The sequence below is a fragment of the Callorhinchus milii genome, unplaced genomic scaffold (genome assembly GCF_018977255.1).
Source record: "Callorhinchus milii isolate IMCB2004 unplaced genomic scaffold, IMCB_Cmil_1.0 Scaffold29, whole genome shotgun sequence".
In the NCBI taxonomy this organism is placed as follows: Eukaryota; Metazoa; Chordata; class Chondrichthyes; order Chimaeriformes; family Callorhinchidae; genus Callorhinchus; species Callorhinchus milii.
The window spans coordinates 2,515,485-2,536,099 of NW_024704770.1; the positions used below are offsets into that span (position 1 = coordinate 2,515,485).

Genomic DNA, 20,615 nt, shown 5'->3' on the forward strand with positions numbered 1-20,615 from the left:
GGACAGGACGAAACCTTGGGCAAGTTTCCTTACTCCACACATTTGCCCTCTGCTCACCCGGCAGTAAGTAGGAACCCGGTTGTTAGTCAATTGGTGGATCACTCTCCTGGGGGTAATAAATCCTTTAAAAATCCCTTTAATAAAAATAAATTGGTCACTCAGTCCACGACTGTTTGTGGGACGCTGCTGTGTGCAGCTGGCTGTCGCGTTTTGCCCACAAAATACAGTCACTACACTTCCGCATGTCCCGTCAGACGAGAACAAAAAAAAACCTGAGATATCGGGAGAGAGAAAGGGACAGAGCTTGGGGGAAAGAGAGGAAGGAGAGAGAGAGAAAGGAAGGGAGAAAAGTAAGAGAAAAAGATAGAGAAGGAGAAGGAGAAGAGAGAGAGAGAGAGAGGGGATCCCGGCAGGGGATGGAGCGAAGGTGCCGGGGAGACAAAAAATAAACCCCACCTGGTTCTCGTCCACTGAGTTGGCAGCTTTGAGCACCCCCTCCAGACACTTGCCGATGATGGGGGTGACCTGCTGCTCGGTGTCAGCAAACAGCCGGTACGTGTCACACAGCTTGTGTAGTCGCCGGCCATCCATTTCCTGCAGCTTCTGTAACAGCGAGAGAGAGAGAGAGAGAGAGAGGGGTTTGGGGGAGTGAGAGAGTGGGGGAATGAGAGAGAGAGTGAGATGGAGCCGGGGAGGGAGGGAGAGAGAGGTGGGAGAGTGAGCACTGTACAACAACAAGTTGATGTGGGCCGGTTATGACCAAACTCCTTCCAGAAATAATAGGATTTGAGTGCTGGTAACAGGACTAGAGATAACAGGGGCAGAGAGAGAGAGACACACACACACAGATAGAGAGAGAGACACACACACACAGATAAGAGACACACACACAGATAAGAGAGACACAGACACAAGGATAGAGAGACACACACAGATAGAGAGAGAGACACACACACACAGATAAGAGAGAGAGACACACACACAGATAGAGAGAGAGACATACACACACACAGATAGAGAGAGAGACACACACACACACAGATAGAGAGACACACAGATAAGAGAGACACACACACAGATAGATAGACGCACACACACAGATAGAGAGACACACACACAGATAGAGAGAGAGACACACACATACACAGATAAGACAGAGATATACACACGTAGATTGAGAGAGACACACAGACACACACAGACTGAGAGAAACACAAGCAGACACACACTCACAGATACAGAGAGAGAGACAGACACACACACACACACACTCACAGACACAGAAAAAGAGCGAGACACACAGACACACTCACAGACAGACACAGAGAGAGAGAGAGAGAGAGAAAAACACACCCACACACACTCCCCTCTTCTCCTACAACAACAGCAGCAACATTCGCAAAGTGCCTTTTCACGTCGGGAGGACGCCCCAAGGCGCCGGGAAAACGAAAAACAAACCCCCCCCCCCCCACAAAAAAAAACTCACGTCGAAGACCTGCGGCATTTCTGTGAAGTAAAACGTGTTCTGGTCCCTGTTGTATTTCTGAAGCTGCGAAGCGTATTCATTCTTACTCTCGTCGGCCATGTGATTCCGCAGGTTCGCCTGCTGTTTAGCCTGCGGGCGGGAGGAGGGGAGGTGTGTGTGCATGTGTGTGCGTGTGTGTGTGTGTGTGTGCGTGCGTGTGTGTGAGGGGGTGAGGGGGGAGAGAGACAACAGTGATTTGCCCGTAACAACACTCTGTGTGGGGCCGGAGCACTCGGGGCTGAGCCGGTCAGGAGGCTACAGTTTGGCTCCATCGCCTCGAGGCTTTTGTTGCGCGTTTAACAAAAACATAAATGGCCCCCGGGGTCACTGACAGGAAAGCGGGCGACGGCCCCTCGCCTCGCAACGAGAGGACCCGGGTTCCGTCCGTTCCCCCCCACCGCCATCCCCGGCCGGGTCAGGGCGAAACGTCGGGCACGTTTTCCTTACTCCGCGCGCGCGTGCGCACGCACACACACGCATAAGCACACGCATAAGCACCCGCGCGCACGTACGCACGCAGATGCACGCGCGCCCACAGACACGCGCAAGCACGCACACGCCTCTGTTTACCTCACAGCGAGTAGGAACACGGTCGCTAAGTCGATCGGTGGATCACAACGCGCAGGAAGCCGGTGCCCGAAAACAACAACAACAACAACAACTCGCATTTACGCAGCGCCCTTCAAGCCGGACAGCGGCGGAGGGAACCCGATGCCGAGCCGGGAAGGGGGTGGCGGTGTTGGGGGGGAGAGGGGGGGGGAGGAGGTTGCTGGACGCAGACTGTTAAAGGTCCCGAGTGAAGCCACCTGCGTCTGGTGCCCACCTTCTCCACGTCGGCCTTGGTGGTGTTGATGTCGTTGTCCACTCGCTCGGCGCTCTGCAGTGCCTTCTCTGCCTCCCTGCAGTCCCGCTCGAACTTCTTCTTCGCCTGAGAACAAAGCCAGCCATCCCGGCAGCCATTAGCACCACCCGGAAAGTGGGGGTAGGGGAGGGTGAGGGGACAGGGAACCACCACGACAATAACTTTAGACGGCGTCCCAGAGCGCTCGACGGTGGCGGAGCGCGACTCCGAGCCGAAGGGGGGTGGGGGGGGGGGGAGAGAGAGGTCTTCAGCGCGACATGAAGATGGCGAAGGAAGGAGGCGGAGGGAGGGATAGAGGAAACACGTACAACTCACCACCTGAAACATCCCCTCCTTTCAATCCCTTCCCCCTCTCTTCGCTCCCCACCCACGACCCCCACCCTCGCTGCTCTCCCCCCACCCCACCCGCAAACCCACCACAAAGCGGGGCAACGATCAGTTTTCGAGAGGCCACACTCACACTGTCCAGCTGTTTGAAGCTACTGTCCAGATGTTGCTGGGCTTTCCTCCCTTCCTGAAGATGCTGAAGCGGGAAGGACAGAAACAGTGTGAAAAAGGGTTAATTTAGCACCAAAAAAAAAACCCTCATTAAGAAGAACGACAACTAACTTAACCAATGCCGGGCAGGGAAAAACCTTGGTCAAGTTTCCTTACTCACGCGCCTCTGTTTACCGAACAGTAAATAGGAACCCGGTTGTTAGTCGATTGGTGGATTGCTTTTCGGAGGGCAATGATCCCTTCAAAACAAATAATAATTCGGTCACTCAATCCACCAGCGTTTGCGGGATGTCGCTGTGTGCTGTTGGCTGCTGCGTTTCGCCCACACGCGGGCAATCCACTCGACAGCGTGTCCCGTGAAGCGCATCGAAAAAAAGCAAAGTGCGTATCACAATAATCCTCGCATTTGATACGGCGCCTGCCTTATCGCGGCTTTGAGACGTCTCAAGGCGCTTCTCAGGAGGTGTGTTTTGTGGGCGGAACGCGGCAGCCGATCGTGCACGACAGCGTGGGTTGAAGTGACCGAATTATTATTATTTTTTTTTGATCTGAGTTGGGGTGGGAGGTGGGGGGTGGGTGGGTGGGGTGTGGGGTGGAGGAGAGGGTCAGTGTCGCGGTCTTTTACGCTGGCGAATGTTGCAGGGTAACGTGGGGCGGGGGGTAGGGGGCTGGGGAGTGTGGGGGGGGGGGGGGGGGGGAGAGGAAATGAACACACAATGTACCGCCTTTCGCTCTTGCTTTAAGTCCTGGGAGAATCTCAGTAACTCAACACAGATGTTTTGCATCAGGTTTTCGGCGATGACCTCCCGCTGACCCGCATAGTCGTTCAGCTCGTTCAGGATATCCGTGAAGGCCCGAAACTGGGAAAACCTGGAGCAGAGAGAGAGGGAGGTGGTGGAGAGAGAGAGAGCGAGCGAGCGCGCGAGCGAGGGTGGAGGAGAAGTAGTCTCACACACACACACACACACACGCGCGCAGGGTGGGAGAGAGGGAGCGAGTGGGACGGGGAGGGAGCGAGAGCGAGACAGAGGGAGGGGATAGAAAGGGAGCGGAGAGAGCGGGAGGGGGAGAGAAAGAGAGACACACCGAGGGAGGGGGAGACAGAGGCACACACACACACACAGACAGAGAGAGGGAGTGGGGGGGAGAGAGAGAGAGGGAGAGAGGGAGAGAGGGGAGGTGGGGGGGAGAGACAGGGAGAGAGAGATGGTCAACAGACATTGCTGGACAAACAGTTGAATACAACAGTACCGGGTGGGTGGGGGGGAAGGTGAGGTGGGGAGATGATGGGAGTGAAGGCGAGGGAGGGGGGGTTTGTGCAGAGAGAGGGGAGGGGTGGGGGGGAACAGCACGTCTCTGGTACTTACCTCAATTCATGGTCGTCTTTGGACAATCTCTTGGGGCTGTACCTTTTGACCAGATTCCTTTGGGGGCGAGAGAGAGATTCATCATCAATAACAGACAATATTGCACCAAACGGGTCCGACAATGAAATGTCCCTCGTGTTCCCCACCTCCCACCCCCCACCTCACCCCACTTTCTCCAGAGCAGATAAGGGAGAGAACAGCACAAACTGTGTGTCTCAAACCTCAACCAGTTTTGAAATACAACAGAGAGAGAGAGAGAGAGAGAGAGAGCGCGAGAGAGTGAACGAGAAAGCAAGAGAGCAAGAGAAGGGGACTGAAAGAGAAAGGGAGAGAGAGAGAGGGACTGAGAGACAGAAAGAGATAGAGCGAGACAGAGAGACATATGGACTGAGAGAGGGAGAGAGAGAGATAGACAGAGAGAGAGAGATAGACAGAGAGAGAGAGAGAGAATAGACAGAGAGGAGGGGTGATTTCAGGAGAAATACCAGGGGGAGCAGACCTGGGCACTGCCCCCCTCCCATAGGGAGAGAAGTTGGGGTATATAAAACAGTGTGATTACAATTTTAAATCTCTATAAATCTCTATAGAAACCAGTCTGAGCAGAGTCTGAGCAGACACTGTGCCCCTTGGAGCCTATGTTGGGAGTTACTGTGCATCGCTGTGGGGAGGGGGGAAGAGAGTGGGGGTGGTGTGGGGGAGAGATACACACAAACACATACAGAGACAGAGGGAGGGGATAGAGTGGGGGAAAGAGAGGAGAGAGAGAGAGATCGCGAGGGCGGGGAAGGCGGGGGGGGGAGAGAGAGATGGGGGCAGGGGAGAGAGACAGTGGTGGTGGGGGGGGGAGAGCGAGGGGAGAGAGAGGGGGCGGTGTGATGCTGATCACATGGTTGGCATTCCGTTAGTGTGAAAATCCTATTACAGGAAAACAAGGATTTGGTTCCAGTTTTTGAAGCGGCTCATTGTTAGCCATTGGCATCTGAGGGACATCACGCGCCGCGTGTGTGTGCGTGTGTGTGTGTGTGTGTGTCTGTGTGTATGTGTCCATGTGTGTACATATTGTGGGGGAGGGGGGGACAGTAAATCACGGACAAACAGGCTGGTAGCCACTGCTTTCATTTCCAGTTTTCTTAAGTCATAAGATTGAGGAACCCTCACGGAGAGACAGTGCATGTGTGTGTGTGTGTGTGTGCATGATATAGAGATAGAGCGAGCGTGAGGGTATGACAGAGCGTGTGTGTGTGGTGTGTCTGTGTGTGAGAGAGAGAGAGAGAGAGAGAGAGTGTGGGGGAGGAGGAGCGTGTGTTAGTGTGTGTATGAGCGGGATCTTTAGCAATCCACCTGAACAGGGCTCGGACAGGGAGGGTGGCCGTAGCCACGGTCGAAGGGGAAAGGAGGGAAGGAGGGAGGAAAGGGGCGAGGCGGAGGGATTGAGGGAGAGAGTGGCAAGAGTTTTGGGGGCTCTGGTGGCTGACAGGACAGTAAAGTTAATACTGTGGGTGAAGTGACCGATGAGGATTTCTATTCAACCAACAGAATGACCCTTTGTTTCAATTTTTTAAAAAAAATTTGTGTTAATTGATCTGATTTTACAACGATTCGGTCGCTTCAACCCACGGCTGTCTGCACGGGCACGCCGCCTTCCGCCCCCAAAACGCACAGTCACTACACTTGACGGTGTATCCTGTGAAGCGCTTTGAGACGTGAGAAGGCCCCGAGTCAAAATGCGGGGATTTTTAGTGTTTCATTGTCAATCAGATTTCATTGCCCCCCATTCTCGACCCTCCCTCTGCCACCCCCCCCCCCCACCCCCCCTACGTGTGTCTGCCACACTCACCTCAGCTGCTTAGCGTAAGCCTGTTCGATCTCTGTGCGTTCCTTCACAAACTTCACGTACTTTTCCACTAAATCCAGCCCCCACTGGGTGTGACGTTCTATGTTGTCGTATTGGTCCTGGGATTAAAAGAGGGGGAAAAAAGAGCAAAAAAAGAAACAACGTCGTTAATAATAATCTTTGCCTTCGCATACGCTGCCTTGTCACGTCTTCCAGACGTCTCGGTGCGCTGCTTCACAGGATTATTATCAGGACCTCGGGACGTCCTCCCGACGCGAAAGGCGCTATACACACTTGTTGTCGTCGTTGCGAGGCGAGAGCTCCCACCACTACGCTACAGGGACTCCTTTCCCAATGGGAGAGCGTCTCAAAAGCGCTTCATGGGATTTCACTGTAAAGGGCAGGGGTGGGTGGGGGTGGATTGGAGATGCTGCCACACAGTCTCATCGCCATGCACTCCCTCCCTCTCCCCCCACACACACATACACACACACACACTGTTCTCCTTGGCCTCAATCTGCCTGAAAAATCTCCTTCAGGCACCAGAGGACACAAACTGGACACCCTGGGGATTCTGAGACGGAGACAGATGTGGGTCGGGTCGGCTGACGGAGGCTCAGGGGACGGGAATGTAGGTCGCGTTTGTGTTTTCTGTGGGAGGGTTTTGTCCAGATTCGGAGAATCGTAACCGGGAACTGTTCTCTCCCCCCCCCCCCCCCCCCCACCCCCACCCCAACCCGCACCCCGCCACGACCAGTCTGCTTTCAGTTCCACCTTCTTCCATCCGTACAACAACAACAAAATTACCTTTGTAAAGCATCTTTCACGTCTGTAAAAATATATTTTTTAAAAAAAAGCTCAACGCCTGACCCTTCCATCAAGGGATATGGAGCAAATGTGGGAAAATAAGGAGTTGAGGTACAGATCAGCCATGAACAGGCTCGAGGGACTGAATGGCCACCTCCTGCCAAGTTCTTATGAACTACAACGAGGGCAACGTGTGTGGAGGTGCGAAGGTCAGGGTAGAGGTAACCTGAGCAGTTGACTCTTCTGACTATTTATAGCCCGAGCTATTAATAGGACAGACAACCTGACCTCACAGGTGATAGGCGCCTCTCCTCCCTCCACTGTTACTTTATCCGTTTAACCTCCTATTCGGCAAGACTTCTCCATCATCATCATTACTCTGACAATAATAATAATAAGTCCTATTGTGTTGGGGTTAGAGCACACGACTCGCAAGCCAGAGGACCTGGGCAAGTTTCCTTACTCCCCACACACGCCCCTGTTTACCGAGCAGTAAGCGGGAACCCGGTTGTTAGAGGACTGGTGGATCGCTTTACCTTCGGCAATAATCCCTTCCATCAATAATAACTGTGGTCACTCAACCCACGACTGTTTGTGGGGACGCTGCTGGGCGCAACTGGCTGCCGCGTTTCGCCCAAGAAATATATACAGTCAATTCACTTTACAGTGTGTTCTGTGAAGCGCTTTGGGACGTCCTCCCGACGTGAAAAGCGCTATATCAAATGCAAGGATTATTATTATTATACAGTCAATTCATTCACTTTACAGTCTAGTCTGTGAAAGAGATTCTATGTCACGGGCAGGGAGAGGGGAGGGGGAGAGACTTGGTTTAACAGCCCACTCCCCAGGGATGTTGATGTAATATGAGGTTCTGTGGTTTCCGTGGGGAGGGAATGACAGGGATTTTACCTACTCCTCCATGGGTAATTTTCCAGGAAACTCCCCAGCAGGTGATTGGGGAAATTCTTGACCCCAGCACCATTAGCACCCGCTGACAACACTACCCTCCTTCTCCCCACCCCACCATCCTCCCACTCCCTCTCTCTCCAGCTATGACATGCCACGAAATACAGGCTTTGAAACAACAGCGACCTGAACAACAGGTTCTGGGTTATGTCACGGTGGGAGCGGGGAGGGAAGGTGTGTGTGTGTACTCCTGTCCACTCCCCCTGTCTGGGCTGCTCCTCAAACCAATGTCAAATCACATTGATCCGGTACCTTTCACGTCGGGAGGACGTCCCAAGGCGCTGGACAGTCAGGGATTTGGACCCGAGCCGCGGGTGGGGATCAGGAGGGCGGGGAGGGTAGGGGTAGGAGGGTGACCGAAAGCATGGTCGAAAGACGAGCTCACACACACACACTCTCAATCTCTCACAAACACACACTCACACACAAAACGCTCGCACTCTCACACAAACACACTCAGGCACTCTCAACGCCACACACACTCTCGCTCTCACACACAAGCACACATTCTCCCTACCTCTCGCGCATATACACACACGCACACTTGCTCACATGCGCACACACACACCCGCTCGATCACAGAGTCTCGCCCATAGCAGAAAAATACATTCCAGGGAATGCAGGCCAGCTTGGGCAGGTCAGAACACACACTGCCTGCCATCACACCAGCCTGTTGACTGCCTTCCTTCCCTGACTCACATTGTCAGTGTTTCAAAAACAATACAGACATGGGGGCGGGGGTTGAGGGGGAGAGTGGGGGGGGAAAAGAAGCGAGGCGTACTGTCGGAAGTGCCTTTAACTGAGCCTCCCTACACCCCACCCATCTCGGTAGAGGTGGATGTTTAAAACCCCATTACATTTGTGAAGCTATCGGGAAAGAGAAAGGGAGTTTCTCTGTTCCTGTGTCTGGCCAACAATCCGCCCGTATCACAACAATAATCCTGGCGTTTGATACAGAGCCTTCATCACGTCTTCGAGACGCCTCAAAGCGCTTCGCAGGATACACTGTAAAGTGAATCGACTGTATGTGTTGTGGGCGAAAAGCCGGCAGCCAATTGCGCACCGCAGCGTCCCCACAAACAGCCGTGGATTGATGTGACCAATTTGTTATTAGTATTATTATTAAGCGTCGGTCACTCATTTCATGGCTGTGACGTCTCACAAGCGGGCGTGAAGCCAACGACTGATTTTAAACTCTCTTCTCAAGTCGTGCCATGGGAGCTTTATCAACCACAACAAGTTGCGTTTACACAGCGCCCTTCACGCGGGGTGGCGACCTGAGGCGCTTGACCGTGGCGGAGTCTGACCCCGAGCCGGGGGGGAGAGAGAGGGAAGGAGGGGGGAGAGAGGGTGGTGGGGCGGGGGGGGGGGGGGCAGTGACCGTAAGCACAACACAAAATGACATTTACGCAGCGCATTTCATGTCAGGAGGACGTCCCAAGGAGCTGAACAGTCAGGGAGACAGACAGAGGAGGGGAGGGAGGGAGGGAGGGAGTAAAGCGGAGGGATTGAGGGAGAGAGAGATGCAGAGGTTCAGGGCGTAGTGGCTGAGAGCACAGGGGTTGGAGGGGTTGGGGGGGGGGGGGGGGAGGAGAGGGAGGCCAGAGCCGGCCGAGCAGAGGCAGCGGGAGGTGGAGTGAGAGGGGGTGATGATGGGGAGGGTGGGGGGGGGGGGGGAAGCAAATCAGAGAGGTAGGGAGGGGCGAGGGCATGAAGGGATTTGAAATCGACTGGCGAATGGGTTATGGCTCATGGCTCGTTTCCATATAACAGAGCCAAGGAGAGTATGTGAGTGGATAGAGATGTTCTCCCGACATGAAAGACTCTATCTATACACATATAATTTATTGTTGTGCGGCCCAGGATTCTGGGAGGATTCGATTTGCTGTAAATGTTTAATGTCAAAATTCTTCAAATATCTGCTGATATCATCACCCCCTCAGGCACTGGAGAGGTTTCTGACAGCAAGTTCCTCCCTCCTGCCTCCGGACAGCAACATCTAATTCACACACACACACACCCTTTCACATGGACAATCACACACACACACAGACACAGGCACACAGACAGACAGACAGACAGACAGACAGACAGGCAGACAGGCAGCCAGACAGCCAGACAGGCAGGCAGGCGGGCAGGCAGACAGACAGACAGACAGGCAGACAGACAGAAAGGCAGACAGACAGACAGACAGACAGACAGACAGACAGACAGACAGACAGACAGACAGACAGAAGACAGACAGACAGACAGACAGACAGACAGACAGACAGACAGACAGGCAGACAGACACAGGCACACAAACAGACACACAGACAGACAGACAGACAGACAGACAGGCACACAAGACAGTCAGACAGACAGACACTGGCACACAGACAGACAGACAGAGGCACACAGACAGACAGACAGACAGACAGACAGACAGACAGACAGAGGCACACAGACAGACAGACACAGGCAGACAGACAGACAGAGGCACACAGGCAGACAGACAGACACAGGCACACAGACAGACAGACAGACAGACAGACAGACAGACAGACAGACAGACAGACAGACAGAGGCACACAGACAGACAGACACAGGCACACAGACAGCCAGACACAGGCACACAGACAGACAGAAACTACAGCTCACAGCTCAGGCCACACTCCAGCGCAGCGCAGCGCTGGGGCAAGCGACACATTGTGGGAATCTCCCCTTCTCCTCCACCCCCCCCTCCCCGTCCTCCCATCATCAGCAGGAGTGAGAGAGAGGGAGAGAGAGAGTGAGGGAGCGAGAGAGAGAGAGAGAGAGAGAGAGACATGCAGCAGGAGCGAGAAAGAAAAAGGGCGATGGGAGGGAACGAGCACATTTGCCAGAGACCTACAGCCTCCGATGGAGACGTTGTCAAGGCAACCGGCGATGGTGGCGGAGAAAAGGGTTCGTGTATTCACTGCAGTCAATGCCACTCGTTGATTCCCATCGATCACAAACCATCTCAGACAAACGTCGCTGACTGCACTCTGCACTCTCAGCCCATCACCGCACAACAACGACGACCTTTGCACTCGACACAGCGCCTTTTATCCACGTCTTCGAGACGTCGGAAAGCGCTTCCCAGAATATACCGTGGAGCGTAGTGACTGCATATTGCGTGGGCAGAACGCGGCAGCCAATTGCGTCCCACAAACACCACCCCACCCCCCCGGGGGGAAGAATATTGTCAGCCAGAACACAGGGAGAGAGAAATTCCAGTCTCTTCCCCCCCCCCACCCCCCGACAGCGCTGCGGGAATTCTTTAACATCCGCCTGAACGGGGCGCAGATTTGCGCACAGGGACGTCCTTGAAGCGTCCGAGCGAAAAGGTCTCGATCGCTTGTCATTTGCTGTGGGGGTGTTTGTTTTGCCCACAAAATATACAATTGATTCACTGTACAGTGTGAAGCGCTTTGAGACGTCTCGAAGACGTGCTAAGGCGCCGTATCAAATGCAAGGATTATTATTATTATTATTATTATTATTATTATTATTATCTGACATCCTAGGCAAGCCAGCGACACCTGTGCAGGTTATAATGGGACAGTAAGAGTTGGAACGAACCCACAGCGAGAAACATAAGTCTTTTTCTGGCCGTGTTGCCACATCCTCTAAATACAGTCGTGATACCATTACAAGTCTTTAAAGAAATTAGATTTTTTTGAGATACAATACAAAGTGACATTTACACGGAGCCTTTCATGTCGGGAGGACGTCCCAAGGCGCTGGACAGTCAAGGATTTGGACCTGAGCTGGGAGTCGGGGAGTCGGGATCAGTGGTGGGGGGGGGGGGGCGTGAATGGTGGAAGGCGGGGAGGGTTAGGAGGGTGGCTACTGGTCACCCTGATGGTGACCAAAAGGTTAGGTTAAAGGCATAGCAGGATCTCTCCCTATCTCCGACCAGGAATGTCCTCTCTGTCGCGTTCTCTCTCATTGTTGTCCCACCTCCGCCACATTGCCCGCCTTGGTCCAAACCTCACAGCCGATGCAGCTGAAACGGCCATCCACGCCTTCGTCACTTCCCGGCTGGACTACTCCAACGCCCTCCTCGCTGGTCTCCCCAACTCCACCATAGGCCAAAAAGCACTCAGTGACACTAACCCTTACTCACTCCACCCCCCCGCCAACCCCACCACCACCAATGGCTAACTCTCACGTTATCAGCCACCCTAAAGACCCCACGCCGTTCCTGCTCACTTTCCACAAAGTGACTGTGTGTTGCGGTATCACGGGAGTGGGGGGTTGGTGCGGGAGGGGGGGGGAGGGGGGGGAACAGCTGGAAACAGCTGACCTCAAAACATCTGCCAGAATTCCCAAAGAGGAAGTGAGAGCATCGACAAGACTGAAGATTACCCACATACCCTCCCCTTCCCCCAACCCCTGTAGTGATCAGTGATCAGAGCGCTCACCTCGCAAACAAGAGGACCTGGGTTTGATTCCCACCCGGGCAGGCAGGGAGAAACGCTGGGCACGTTTCCTTACCCCACGCACACACACACACACTCACACACGTGCCCCCGTTTACCTAACAGTAAGTAATAATAATAACAGTAAAAATAGGAACCCGGTGGTTAATCGATTGGCGGATCGCTTTTCCGGGCAGTAATAGTTAATAAGTAAAAGAAAATAATATAATAATAAGTCGGTCGCACCGTGTTTCGCCCACAAAATATACAGTCGTTTCACTTTACAGTATGTGCTGTGAAGCACTTTGAGACGTCTCGGAGACGTGATAAGCCACTGTATCAAATGCGAGGATTATTATAACCCCCTTCTCTCCCTTCATCCCACACCCCCTTCTCTCCCCTCCTGCAACCGCAATCGCTGCTCTCTCTCTTCCTCCAACCCCCCCCACCCTCTCTGTTTCCCCCCAACCCCCTTCTCTCTCTCCCCTCTCCCCCCCCCCCAAGTAAGGCTTCACTACCACAACATTGCTTCATGCCACACACCTCACTGATAAAGGCACGTCCCATCCAAGCGCTTCAAGGTGCTCAGTCTTAAGTGATTGCAGTCTTGTGTAGTGACTGTTTTTTTGGGGGTGGCCTTATTTTATGTGCATGCTGGGGTGGATGCGGCAGTGGGGTGGTGGTGGTGGTGGTGGAGGGGGAGTGTTAAACCCAACTCCACATGTTGGAGTCTGTTAGAGGTTAGCTCTGATTTGAATACAATGGGAACGAAGACGGGAAGGGGGTGGGGGGGGGGGGGTGTGGGGGGAAGAGGAGAGAGAGGAACAGGAAGCTACTACCATGGTTAGCAAAATAGACACATGCCTCTGGATACGGAGGTACACACACACAAGCAGATAGGAACCACAGAGCTCAACCGAGCCTGAGAGAACGAAAGAGCGTGCGTGTGTGAAGAGTGAACGAGTGTGTGTGTGTGTGTGGAGTGGTGGGGGGGGGGGAGGGAAGAGTGGGGGGAATGGTGACGAGACACAAGCTGCTTTTAGCTTGTCCCCGTGGAATCGAGATAACATATCGCTCCGGACCCAAGAACAAGTTGCACTTAAAAAGACAGCACCTTCCATTCGCCTCAAAGCACATTAGAGAGATAGGGGAGCTGGAGGGAGGAGTGGGGGGCGGGGGAGGAGGTGTGTGGGGGGGGGGGGGTAGAGAGAGAGGTTCGACACTCATTGACCAGAGACACGGATTTGCCAAGAAGGGATTTTTGGGAGAGAGAGAGAGAGAGAGAGAATCCCTGGCTGTGGAAGCATCCTCTCTAATCCTTGCGTTTGACGCAGCGCCTTATCACGTCGTTGAGACGTCTCAAGCGTAGAGGCTTTGTAAAGCGCAGTGACGGTGTATTTCGCGGGAGAAACACGGCAGCCACATTGGGGCAGCGTCCCACGAACAGCCGTGGACTGAGCGACCAATTATTTGGGTGAGGCGGGTGAAGGCGCGGTCGAAGAGGAAGGTCGTTGGACGGACGGGACTTGAAGGACACACGCATTAATCAGACTCACATCGCGCTCGTCGCCAAGAGAAAAATAAATGAGGGACGGAGTTAAGATTTGAAGTCTGGTGGCGCTTGAACGCGGATAAAATGGCTTTGAATGTTGTGCCGGATGGAGAGGGCAGCAGTAAATCAGGAGGGCAAACGGTCTGGTTTTTCAGGTTCACTGATTAGCAACAGAGTCTCTGGTGAAATCCACAGGTTTGCCTTTCCTTAAGACACTCCCCACTCACTCACCTGAGCTGGATCAACGCTGAGCACAGGTGAGAGGGAGGGAGGGAGAGAGAGCGAGAGAGAGAGAGAAGGGGAGAGAAAGGAAAGGGAGAGAGTGGGGAAGGGAGAGGGGGAAGAGGGGAGGGGGGAGAAGAGAGAGAGGGGGTGGGGGAGGGACAGAGAGTGTAGGGGAGGGAGAGGAGGGGAGGGAGGGAGTGGGGAAGGGAGGCAGAGAAAGAGGGAGGCAGAGAGAGAGGGGGAGTGAGAAAGAGGGGGAGGCGGAAGAGGGAGGGAGGGAAAGAGTGAGAGAGAGAGAGACAGACTGGGAGATTGAGAGAAGGGAAAGAGGAAGGGGGGGGAATAGAGAGGGAGGGAGGGAGGGAGGCACTCAGACAGCCTTTTTTTTAAAAAAAATTAAATTCCTGAACACAAGAACTGGCTGCTGCTTTCGCTCACACAACACACAGTCACTACACTTGGCAGGAAAATCTTGAAAGAGTTTCGAGACTTCCCCACGCAACGCGCCCACAAAATATACAGTCGCTCCACTTTACAGTGCAGCCTGTGAAGCGCTTTGAGGCGTCTCAACGACGCAATAAGGCGCTATACCAAATGGAAGGACTATTATTATTATAATAATAACAATAATAAATAAGCTCTGATCCGCACAAAGCTTTTTACAAATGCAAGCTGTATTTATGGAACACAGTCTTTCCCCCCTCTCTCTCTCTCTCTCTCTACCCCCAACATCCCCCACCCCCCAATCCACCGCATTAAAAGGTACATTAATCCCTTACGGTATGTCGGTAACACTTTAGGTATTCACTAGAATATCCCACAGCAAACTGCCCCCCTCCTCCTCCCCCCCCAGAAGGCAAAATGTTTCACTGCAATGCAGAGAGCGAGTCTGGAAAAGATCTCTTGTCTCTATGTCTGTGTGTTTCTCTCTCTCCGACACACTCTCACACACACACACACAATCTCGCTGCAGGATTTCAATTAAGAATTCTCTCCCCCTCGCCCCGACGCACACGCACACCACACACACACACGGAATTACAGATTTGCCTGATATTTTAATAAAGTGATTACCAGTCAATGTTTAGGAGGGAGCGCGGGAGTGAGGGTAAGAGATTGAGGATGGGAGTGCGGAGGGGAGGGGGGGGGGTAGGAGGGTATGAGATTGAGGGGTTAAGAGAACGAGGGTAGGAAAGTGGGGGTGTAAGAGATTGAGAATGGGAGTGCGGAGGGAGGGGGGGGGTAGGAGGGTATGAGATTGAGGGGTTAAGAGAATGAGGGTAGGAGAGTGGGGGTGTAAGTGATTGAGGACGGGAGTGCGGAGGGAGGGGGGGGTTAGGAGGGTATGAGCTTGAGGGTGAGGGGTTAAGAGAATGAGGGTAGGAGAGTGGGGGTGTAAGTGATTGAGGATAGGAGGGGAGGGGGTAAGAGTTTGAGGAGTGGGGTGGGGGGGAGAGAGAGAGAGGGTAAGAGAATGAGGATGGGAGGGAAAGAAAGTGAGGAGGGGGTGATTACAAGCTCTCCCCACCCCCCCACCCCCCCACACACACACACACCAAACAGACCAAAGTGTTAACACATTCATGGCATCGCCAGAGAGATCAAGGGATCAGATTTAACAGTCTCTCTCTTTCTTTATTTCTTTCTCTCTCTCTTTCTCTCTCTGGGAAACTCGATCTCTTTCTCTCTCTCTCTCTCTCTCTCTCACACATCCACACAAAACGCTTTAGTGCTTAAGCAACCCAGACACTGATTTTTTCCCCCTCCCCTCCACCCCCACATAAAAATATATATATATACATATACACACGTTAAAAAAAATTCGCACCTTTTCCAAAGATCTGCTATCCTTGAGCCATAATTAAAAAGATATATATTTAGATTTTAAAAAAGGGGATAAAGAAACTACAAAGTGATTCCCCCCACACACACACCCCCCCCACCCCACCATCTCTCTCTCCCTCTCCCCCCCTCCCCTTCTCTCTCTCCCTCTCCCCCTCCTCCCCTTCTCTCTCCCCCCCCACTCCCCACTTCGACACAATTAAGGGAAACTTTACACACACATATATATATATACACATACAAGTGAAAAAAAAGATAAGCAATTTCCCTCCCTCCACCCCCTCCCTTTCTCTTTCTCCCACAGGGGTGAGAGGAGAGGAGAGAAAGAGAAAGAGAGAGAGAAAGGAGAGAAAGAAAGAGGGAGAGAGAGGGAGAGAGAGAGAGAGAGAGACAGAGAGAGGAATAGAAATACAATCTTTTGCTTATTCCCTAAAAGATGTGTTTGGTCAGCACTCACCCACAGCTCAGCCCCCCAGTCCATCATACACACTGGGTGGGGGAGTTGATCTCTGTCCACACAAGCCTCTGGATTTGGGGACAGTGCAGGCAACTTTTATGTGTTTCTTCCTCCCTCTTCCCCCTTTTCCTGGTTCTTCTTTTTCCTGCTGGAGAGAGAGAGAGAGAGAGAGAGAGAAAGAGAGAGAAAAAAAAAGAGGGGGAGTCTGGTCTGAATGCAATGAGTTCCTTTTGCTTTCCTTTCCGCCTTGCCTTCGCCTTGCCCGCTCCTCTCTCTCAGCCTTTCACCATGTCTGAGCCTTGTTAACAATCTCAGCCCCCACCACCCCCCCCCCCCCCCCAACCACCCCCCCCACTCCCTTGCACACACACGACGTCACCGCTATAATCCGCCCTACGAAAGAGGAGGGCCCCCTACGCCTCCCCATGGCCGAGGGAAGTACTAGAACAGCCACGGTCATTATTACGAATCCTTGCATTTGACATCGCGTCTCGTCCGGTCTTCGAGGCGCCTCGAAGCGCTTCGCTGGATAAAGCGCATCGACTGCTGTTGTTCTGCGGGCGAAAAGCGGCGGCCCCACAAACAGCCGTGGATTAAGGGACCAAATCACGATTATTTTTATTTGGGGGGGGGGAAAAGGATTATTACCTCCATAAAAGCGGACGGTCAGGGATCCGCACCCGAGCTGGTGGTTGGGATCAGGAGGGGTGGAGGGCGGGAGGGGGAGGGGGGTAGGAAGGTGACCGAAGGCACAGTCGAAGAGGAGGGTCTTGAGACAGGTCTTGGAAGGAGGCGAGGGGAGGGAGGTGGCGAGGCGGAGGGACTGTGGGACGGAGCTCCAGAGGGTGGGGGCAGAGAGGCTGAAATGGCGTGGCGGGCGAGGTGGGGGACGTGAAGCAGGGCGGAGCGTGCGCGCTCGCGTGCGTGCGTGTGCGTGCGCGTGTGTGTATGGGGGGGGTAAGGAAACATGCCCAACGTTTCGCCCCCACCCGGGAATCGAACCCGGGTCCCTCTCGCTCGCGGGGCGAGCGCTCCAACCGCTGAGCTAAGGAGCGAAGGGAACAACCTTAGGAGACACGCGAGCGCGCGCACGTTGGTTTGTTTGAATGACAAATCCATTGATACAAACTGGAATTATTTATTTCAAACACGTACAAATGTTAAACCCCCCCCACCCCCCACCCCCCCCCCCCCAAAAAACTAATCGAGGCATCAAATGGTGTGACCCATGTGCCACCCAGTGGTGCACCACAGCGCTGCACGTCCTCGCGACAACACGATGCCTTTCGGTGTTCACGATTGCCCTCCAGGCGACGTCGCCCCGGCTAAGACGTCAAGTTAAAAGAACCCCCTTTTTTTTTTCACTCCCCCCCCCCACCCACCCACCCACGGCTGAGGATTCTTCCGAGACTTTTCTTTTCTTCCAGACTTTAATGCCCACCGGGTCACTGGCGTTCCTCTGCCCAGCGCTCTCTCGCTCTCCTCTCTCTCTCTCTCTTTCTCCCTTGGTTTTCCTTCTTCTTCCCGCGCTCGAGTCTTTGTTTCTTCCTCTGTCTCTGAGATACCTTCCCCCCCCCCCCACTCACCCCCTTCCACCTCCTGCCCTTCATTTCCTTTCACTGCCTTGTCTTTCCGCCCCCCACCCCGACCCCAAACCCCCCCCACACCACGTCCACCATCACCAACAACCAATTACGTTCACAGTAATCCTCGCGTTTCATACAGAGCCTTTTCACGTCTTCGAGACGTCTCAAAGCACTTCACAGAATATACTGTAAAGTGTAGTGACTGTATATTTTGTGGGCCAAGCGGTGCTTTTCACGTCAGGAGGACGTCCCACGATGCTGGTCAAGGATCCATACCCTCCTTCATGTACCCTCCACTCATTCCACCCCCCACCTCCAGCCGCCCCGGATCTCTCCCAAATTCTATACGCCTTTTTCTTCCCCAACTCTTCAAAACCCAACCTTCGGCTCATGACAGGGATTCACTTCCAGCTGCCCATTCTCCATGTGCCACTCTTCACCTGTGAGCCACTGAGTGTCGCTAGATGGTGTGGCATGTAAAAGGTGGGATGGGGGGGGGGTGGCATCATTGCCCCTTGATGGGGTAGATTCGAGACCTGGTCCCCTTTAATCCTGTCCAAAAAACAGCCCGAATAAAATTTGTCAACGTTTCAAACGAAATTTGTTTGCTTGCGGCACGTAAAATCTTCTCATCCGTGGGGGCGAGTGTCTTAAGTCGGGAAGACTGGCCTACTCCATCTGGTATGTCCGAACGCACAATGATCTCTCTCCATCTCTTGAAGCTTGGAGACGTCTTCAGTCAGTGAAGCCTTGTGTTGGGATGGGGGAGAGGTGGGGAAGAGCAAGGAGTGACGTTTTGGTCGGGTTGAGGTTGGGGGGGTGTGCTCACATCTCTTCCTCCTCCTCCTCCTCGCACAGCGAGGAACCCGTTGTGCTAGTGCCCCCAGCTGCCAGCTGTGCCTGTTGCGCGGCTTGTTGCATCTGGAGCCACTCCTGCTGCACCATCTCCGCCTGCTGTTCCCGTGCCTGCAAGAGGGATGCGGTGGGGTGCGGGGTAGGGGAGGGAGGTCAGGGCGGGCAGGGGAAGTGTGAGTGACAGAAAGACAGAGTGTGTGTGTGAGATAGTGTGTATGTGTGTGTGTGAGAAAGTGTGTGTGTGTGGGGGGGGGGTGGGGGGAAACAGTAGGAGGTCAGGGCGGGCAGGGGAGTTGTGTGTGTGGGCAGAATCCACTGATCCCACAATCACAGACCGTTCCTCTATACAGCGCCTTATCACGTCGTTGAGACATCTCAAAGCGCTTCACAGAAAATACTGTCAAGTGGATTGACTGTGCATTTTGTGGGAGGGAGAAACGGAAGAAATTTGAGTGACCAAATTATTATTTGTTTATCGGTGGGATTCTTATTCCTGGGAAAAGCGATCCGCTAATCGACAAACCACTGGGTTCCTACTTGCCGCTCGGTAAACAGAGGCGTGTGTAAGGAAACTTGCCTGAGGTTTTGTCCTCTCGCTTACTTGCGAGGAAAATGTACTAACTACTCTGCTACGAGACTCCACAAGTCTAAGTGTCTATTGTAACGAAGCAAACAGAAGCAAGGGACAGCCTTACCTTTGCAAAGAGTTCTTGTTGCTGCCGGAGAAGCTCTTCCTCCGGTATTCCCTTGTTCTCTAGCCGCGAGCGGGCCTTTCTGCGTTCCAAAGCCACCGTCTTGCACTCTCGCACAACCTCCTTCACCTCAGTGATGTACGATCCGAAACCCAGGCTCTCCAAAGCTGCAATGAAAAAGATGGCTTCAGCAATGGCACTGGACAAAACAATATCTTGGGAGGATTTATATTTATATTTACAGTATAGTTTTTATACCGTACCTTGCATGATATGCTGGGGTGAAACAGTCTTTTTATCCGACTTGTTGCAGATCTCGTTTGCCTCTGAGGCTATTAAGTGGATGAATTCGGTGCAACAGCTCACCACCATTTCCCTGGCGTCGTTTGCCACTCTGACACTCGGCAGAATCTCCTTGATAATCTTGTTGATGGCGGCTCGTGGAATAGTCAGGTCATCCTCATTGTTACCTGACGTCGTGGCCATGCTCTAGTCTGGAGGTCAGTCATAGGATTAGAGTGTGGCGTCCTGTAGCTCAGTGGTTAGAGCGCTCGCCTCGCGAGGAAGAGGACCCGGGTTCAATTTCCGACCGGGCAGGGCGAAACCTTAGGCAAGTTTCCGTACTCCACACACACGTCTCTGTTTTACCTGGCAGTGAGCAGGAACCCGGTTATTAGTCAATTGATGGATCACTTGCTTACTATTGATCCCTTCAAAAAAAATGTAAATAATTTGGTCACTCAATCCACTGTGTGAGACACGGCTGTGCGTGATTGACTGCCATGTTTTACCCGGCCACAAAATACAACCTCTGCACGTCACAGTATATTCTGTGAAGCGCTTTGAGACGTCATGCCAACGTGATAAGGTGCTAGAATTATTATTATTTATATGAACTTGCAGTCCTGGGGGGGGGGGGGGGGGCAGGGGGGAAAGTAGGAGGGAGGTCAGGTAAATAATAAAACATTAAAGCATAAAACATTCAATAGAAAATATAAGATAATATGATACAATAACCTCAATAATGCATCTGTACCAATTTGGGTAACTAAATTGTCATATATGCTGAGTAGAACAATCCAACCGAACACCTGGCTCTTAATTGTGCTTGAGAGTATGC

At 53.1% G+C, this 20,615-nt stretch overlaps 2 protein-coding genes across 3 annotated transcripts in view; both read right to left on the minus strand.

Moving 5' to 3' along the window:
• Positions 1 to 19,559, minus strand: part of trip10a (thyroid hormone receptor interactor 10a) — a 24,462-nt gene extending 4,903 nt beyond the window's left edge. The window contains exons 1-9 of one of the 2 annotated variants that reach the window (XM_042344649.1): positions 19,499 to 19,559; positions 16,363 to 16,507; positions 6,090 to 6,205; positions 4,253 to 4,309; positions 3,608 to 3,755; positions 2,848 to 2,910; positions 2,349 to 2,453; positions 1,487 to 1,615; positions 457 to 603 (exon numbers count right to left, since the gene is read on the minus strand). In XM_042344649.1, the coding sequence (XP_042200583.1) occupies positions 457 to 603; positions 1,487 to 1,615; positions 2,349 to 2,453; positions 2,848 to 2,910; positions 3,608 to 3,755; positions 4,253 to 4,309; positions 6,090 to 6,205; positions 16,363 to 16,389 (792 nt within the window). In that variant the 5' untranslated portion in view covers positions 16,390 to 16,507; positions 19,499 to 19,559. Of the gene's footprint in view, positions 1 to 456; positions 604 to 1,486; positions 1,616 to 2,348; positions 2,454 to 2,847; positions 2,911 to 3,607; positions 3,756 to 4,252; positions 4,310 to 6,089; positions 6,206 to 16,362; positions 16,511 to 19,498 lie in introns of both variants that reach the window. The other variant, XM_042344648.1, reaches the window with a different exon arrangement.
• LOC103173440 (protein Dr1) lies at positions 18,637 to 20,064 on the minus strand. Its single transcript, XM_007886064.2, has 3 exons — positions 19,759 to 20,064; positions 19,499 to 19,662; positions 18,637 to 18,914 (listed from the first exon to the last, which is right to left on the minus strand). The coding sequence occupies exons 1-3, from the start codon at positions 19,979 to 19,981 to the stop codon at positions 18,774 to 18,776; spliced, it is 528 nt and encodes a 175-aa protein (XP_007884255.2). The 5' UTR covers positions 19,982 to 20,064; the 3' UTR covers positions 18,637 to 18,773.
• Between the last annotated feature and the right edge of the window lie 551 nt (positions 20,065 to 20,615).

Bases quoted from the DNA above. Each gene is read 5' to 3' on its own strand.
- LOC103173440 (XM_007886064.2), bottom strand. From the start codon at position 19,981: ATGGCCACGACGTCAGGTAACAATGAGGATGACCTGACTATTCCACGA. The intron at 19,663-19,758 runs GTACGGTATAAA...TTTTCATTGCAG, and splicing joins ACCCCAGCATATCATGCAAG to CTTTGGAGAGCCTGGGTTTC. The intron at 18,915-19,498 runs GTAAGGCTGTCC...TCCCTCTTGCAG, and splicing joins AACAAGAACTCTTTGCAAAG to GCACGGGAACAGCAGGCGGA.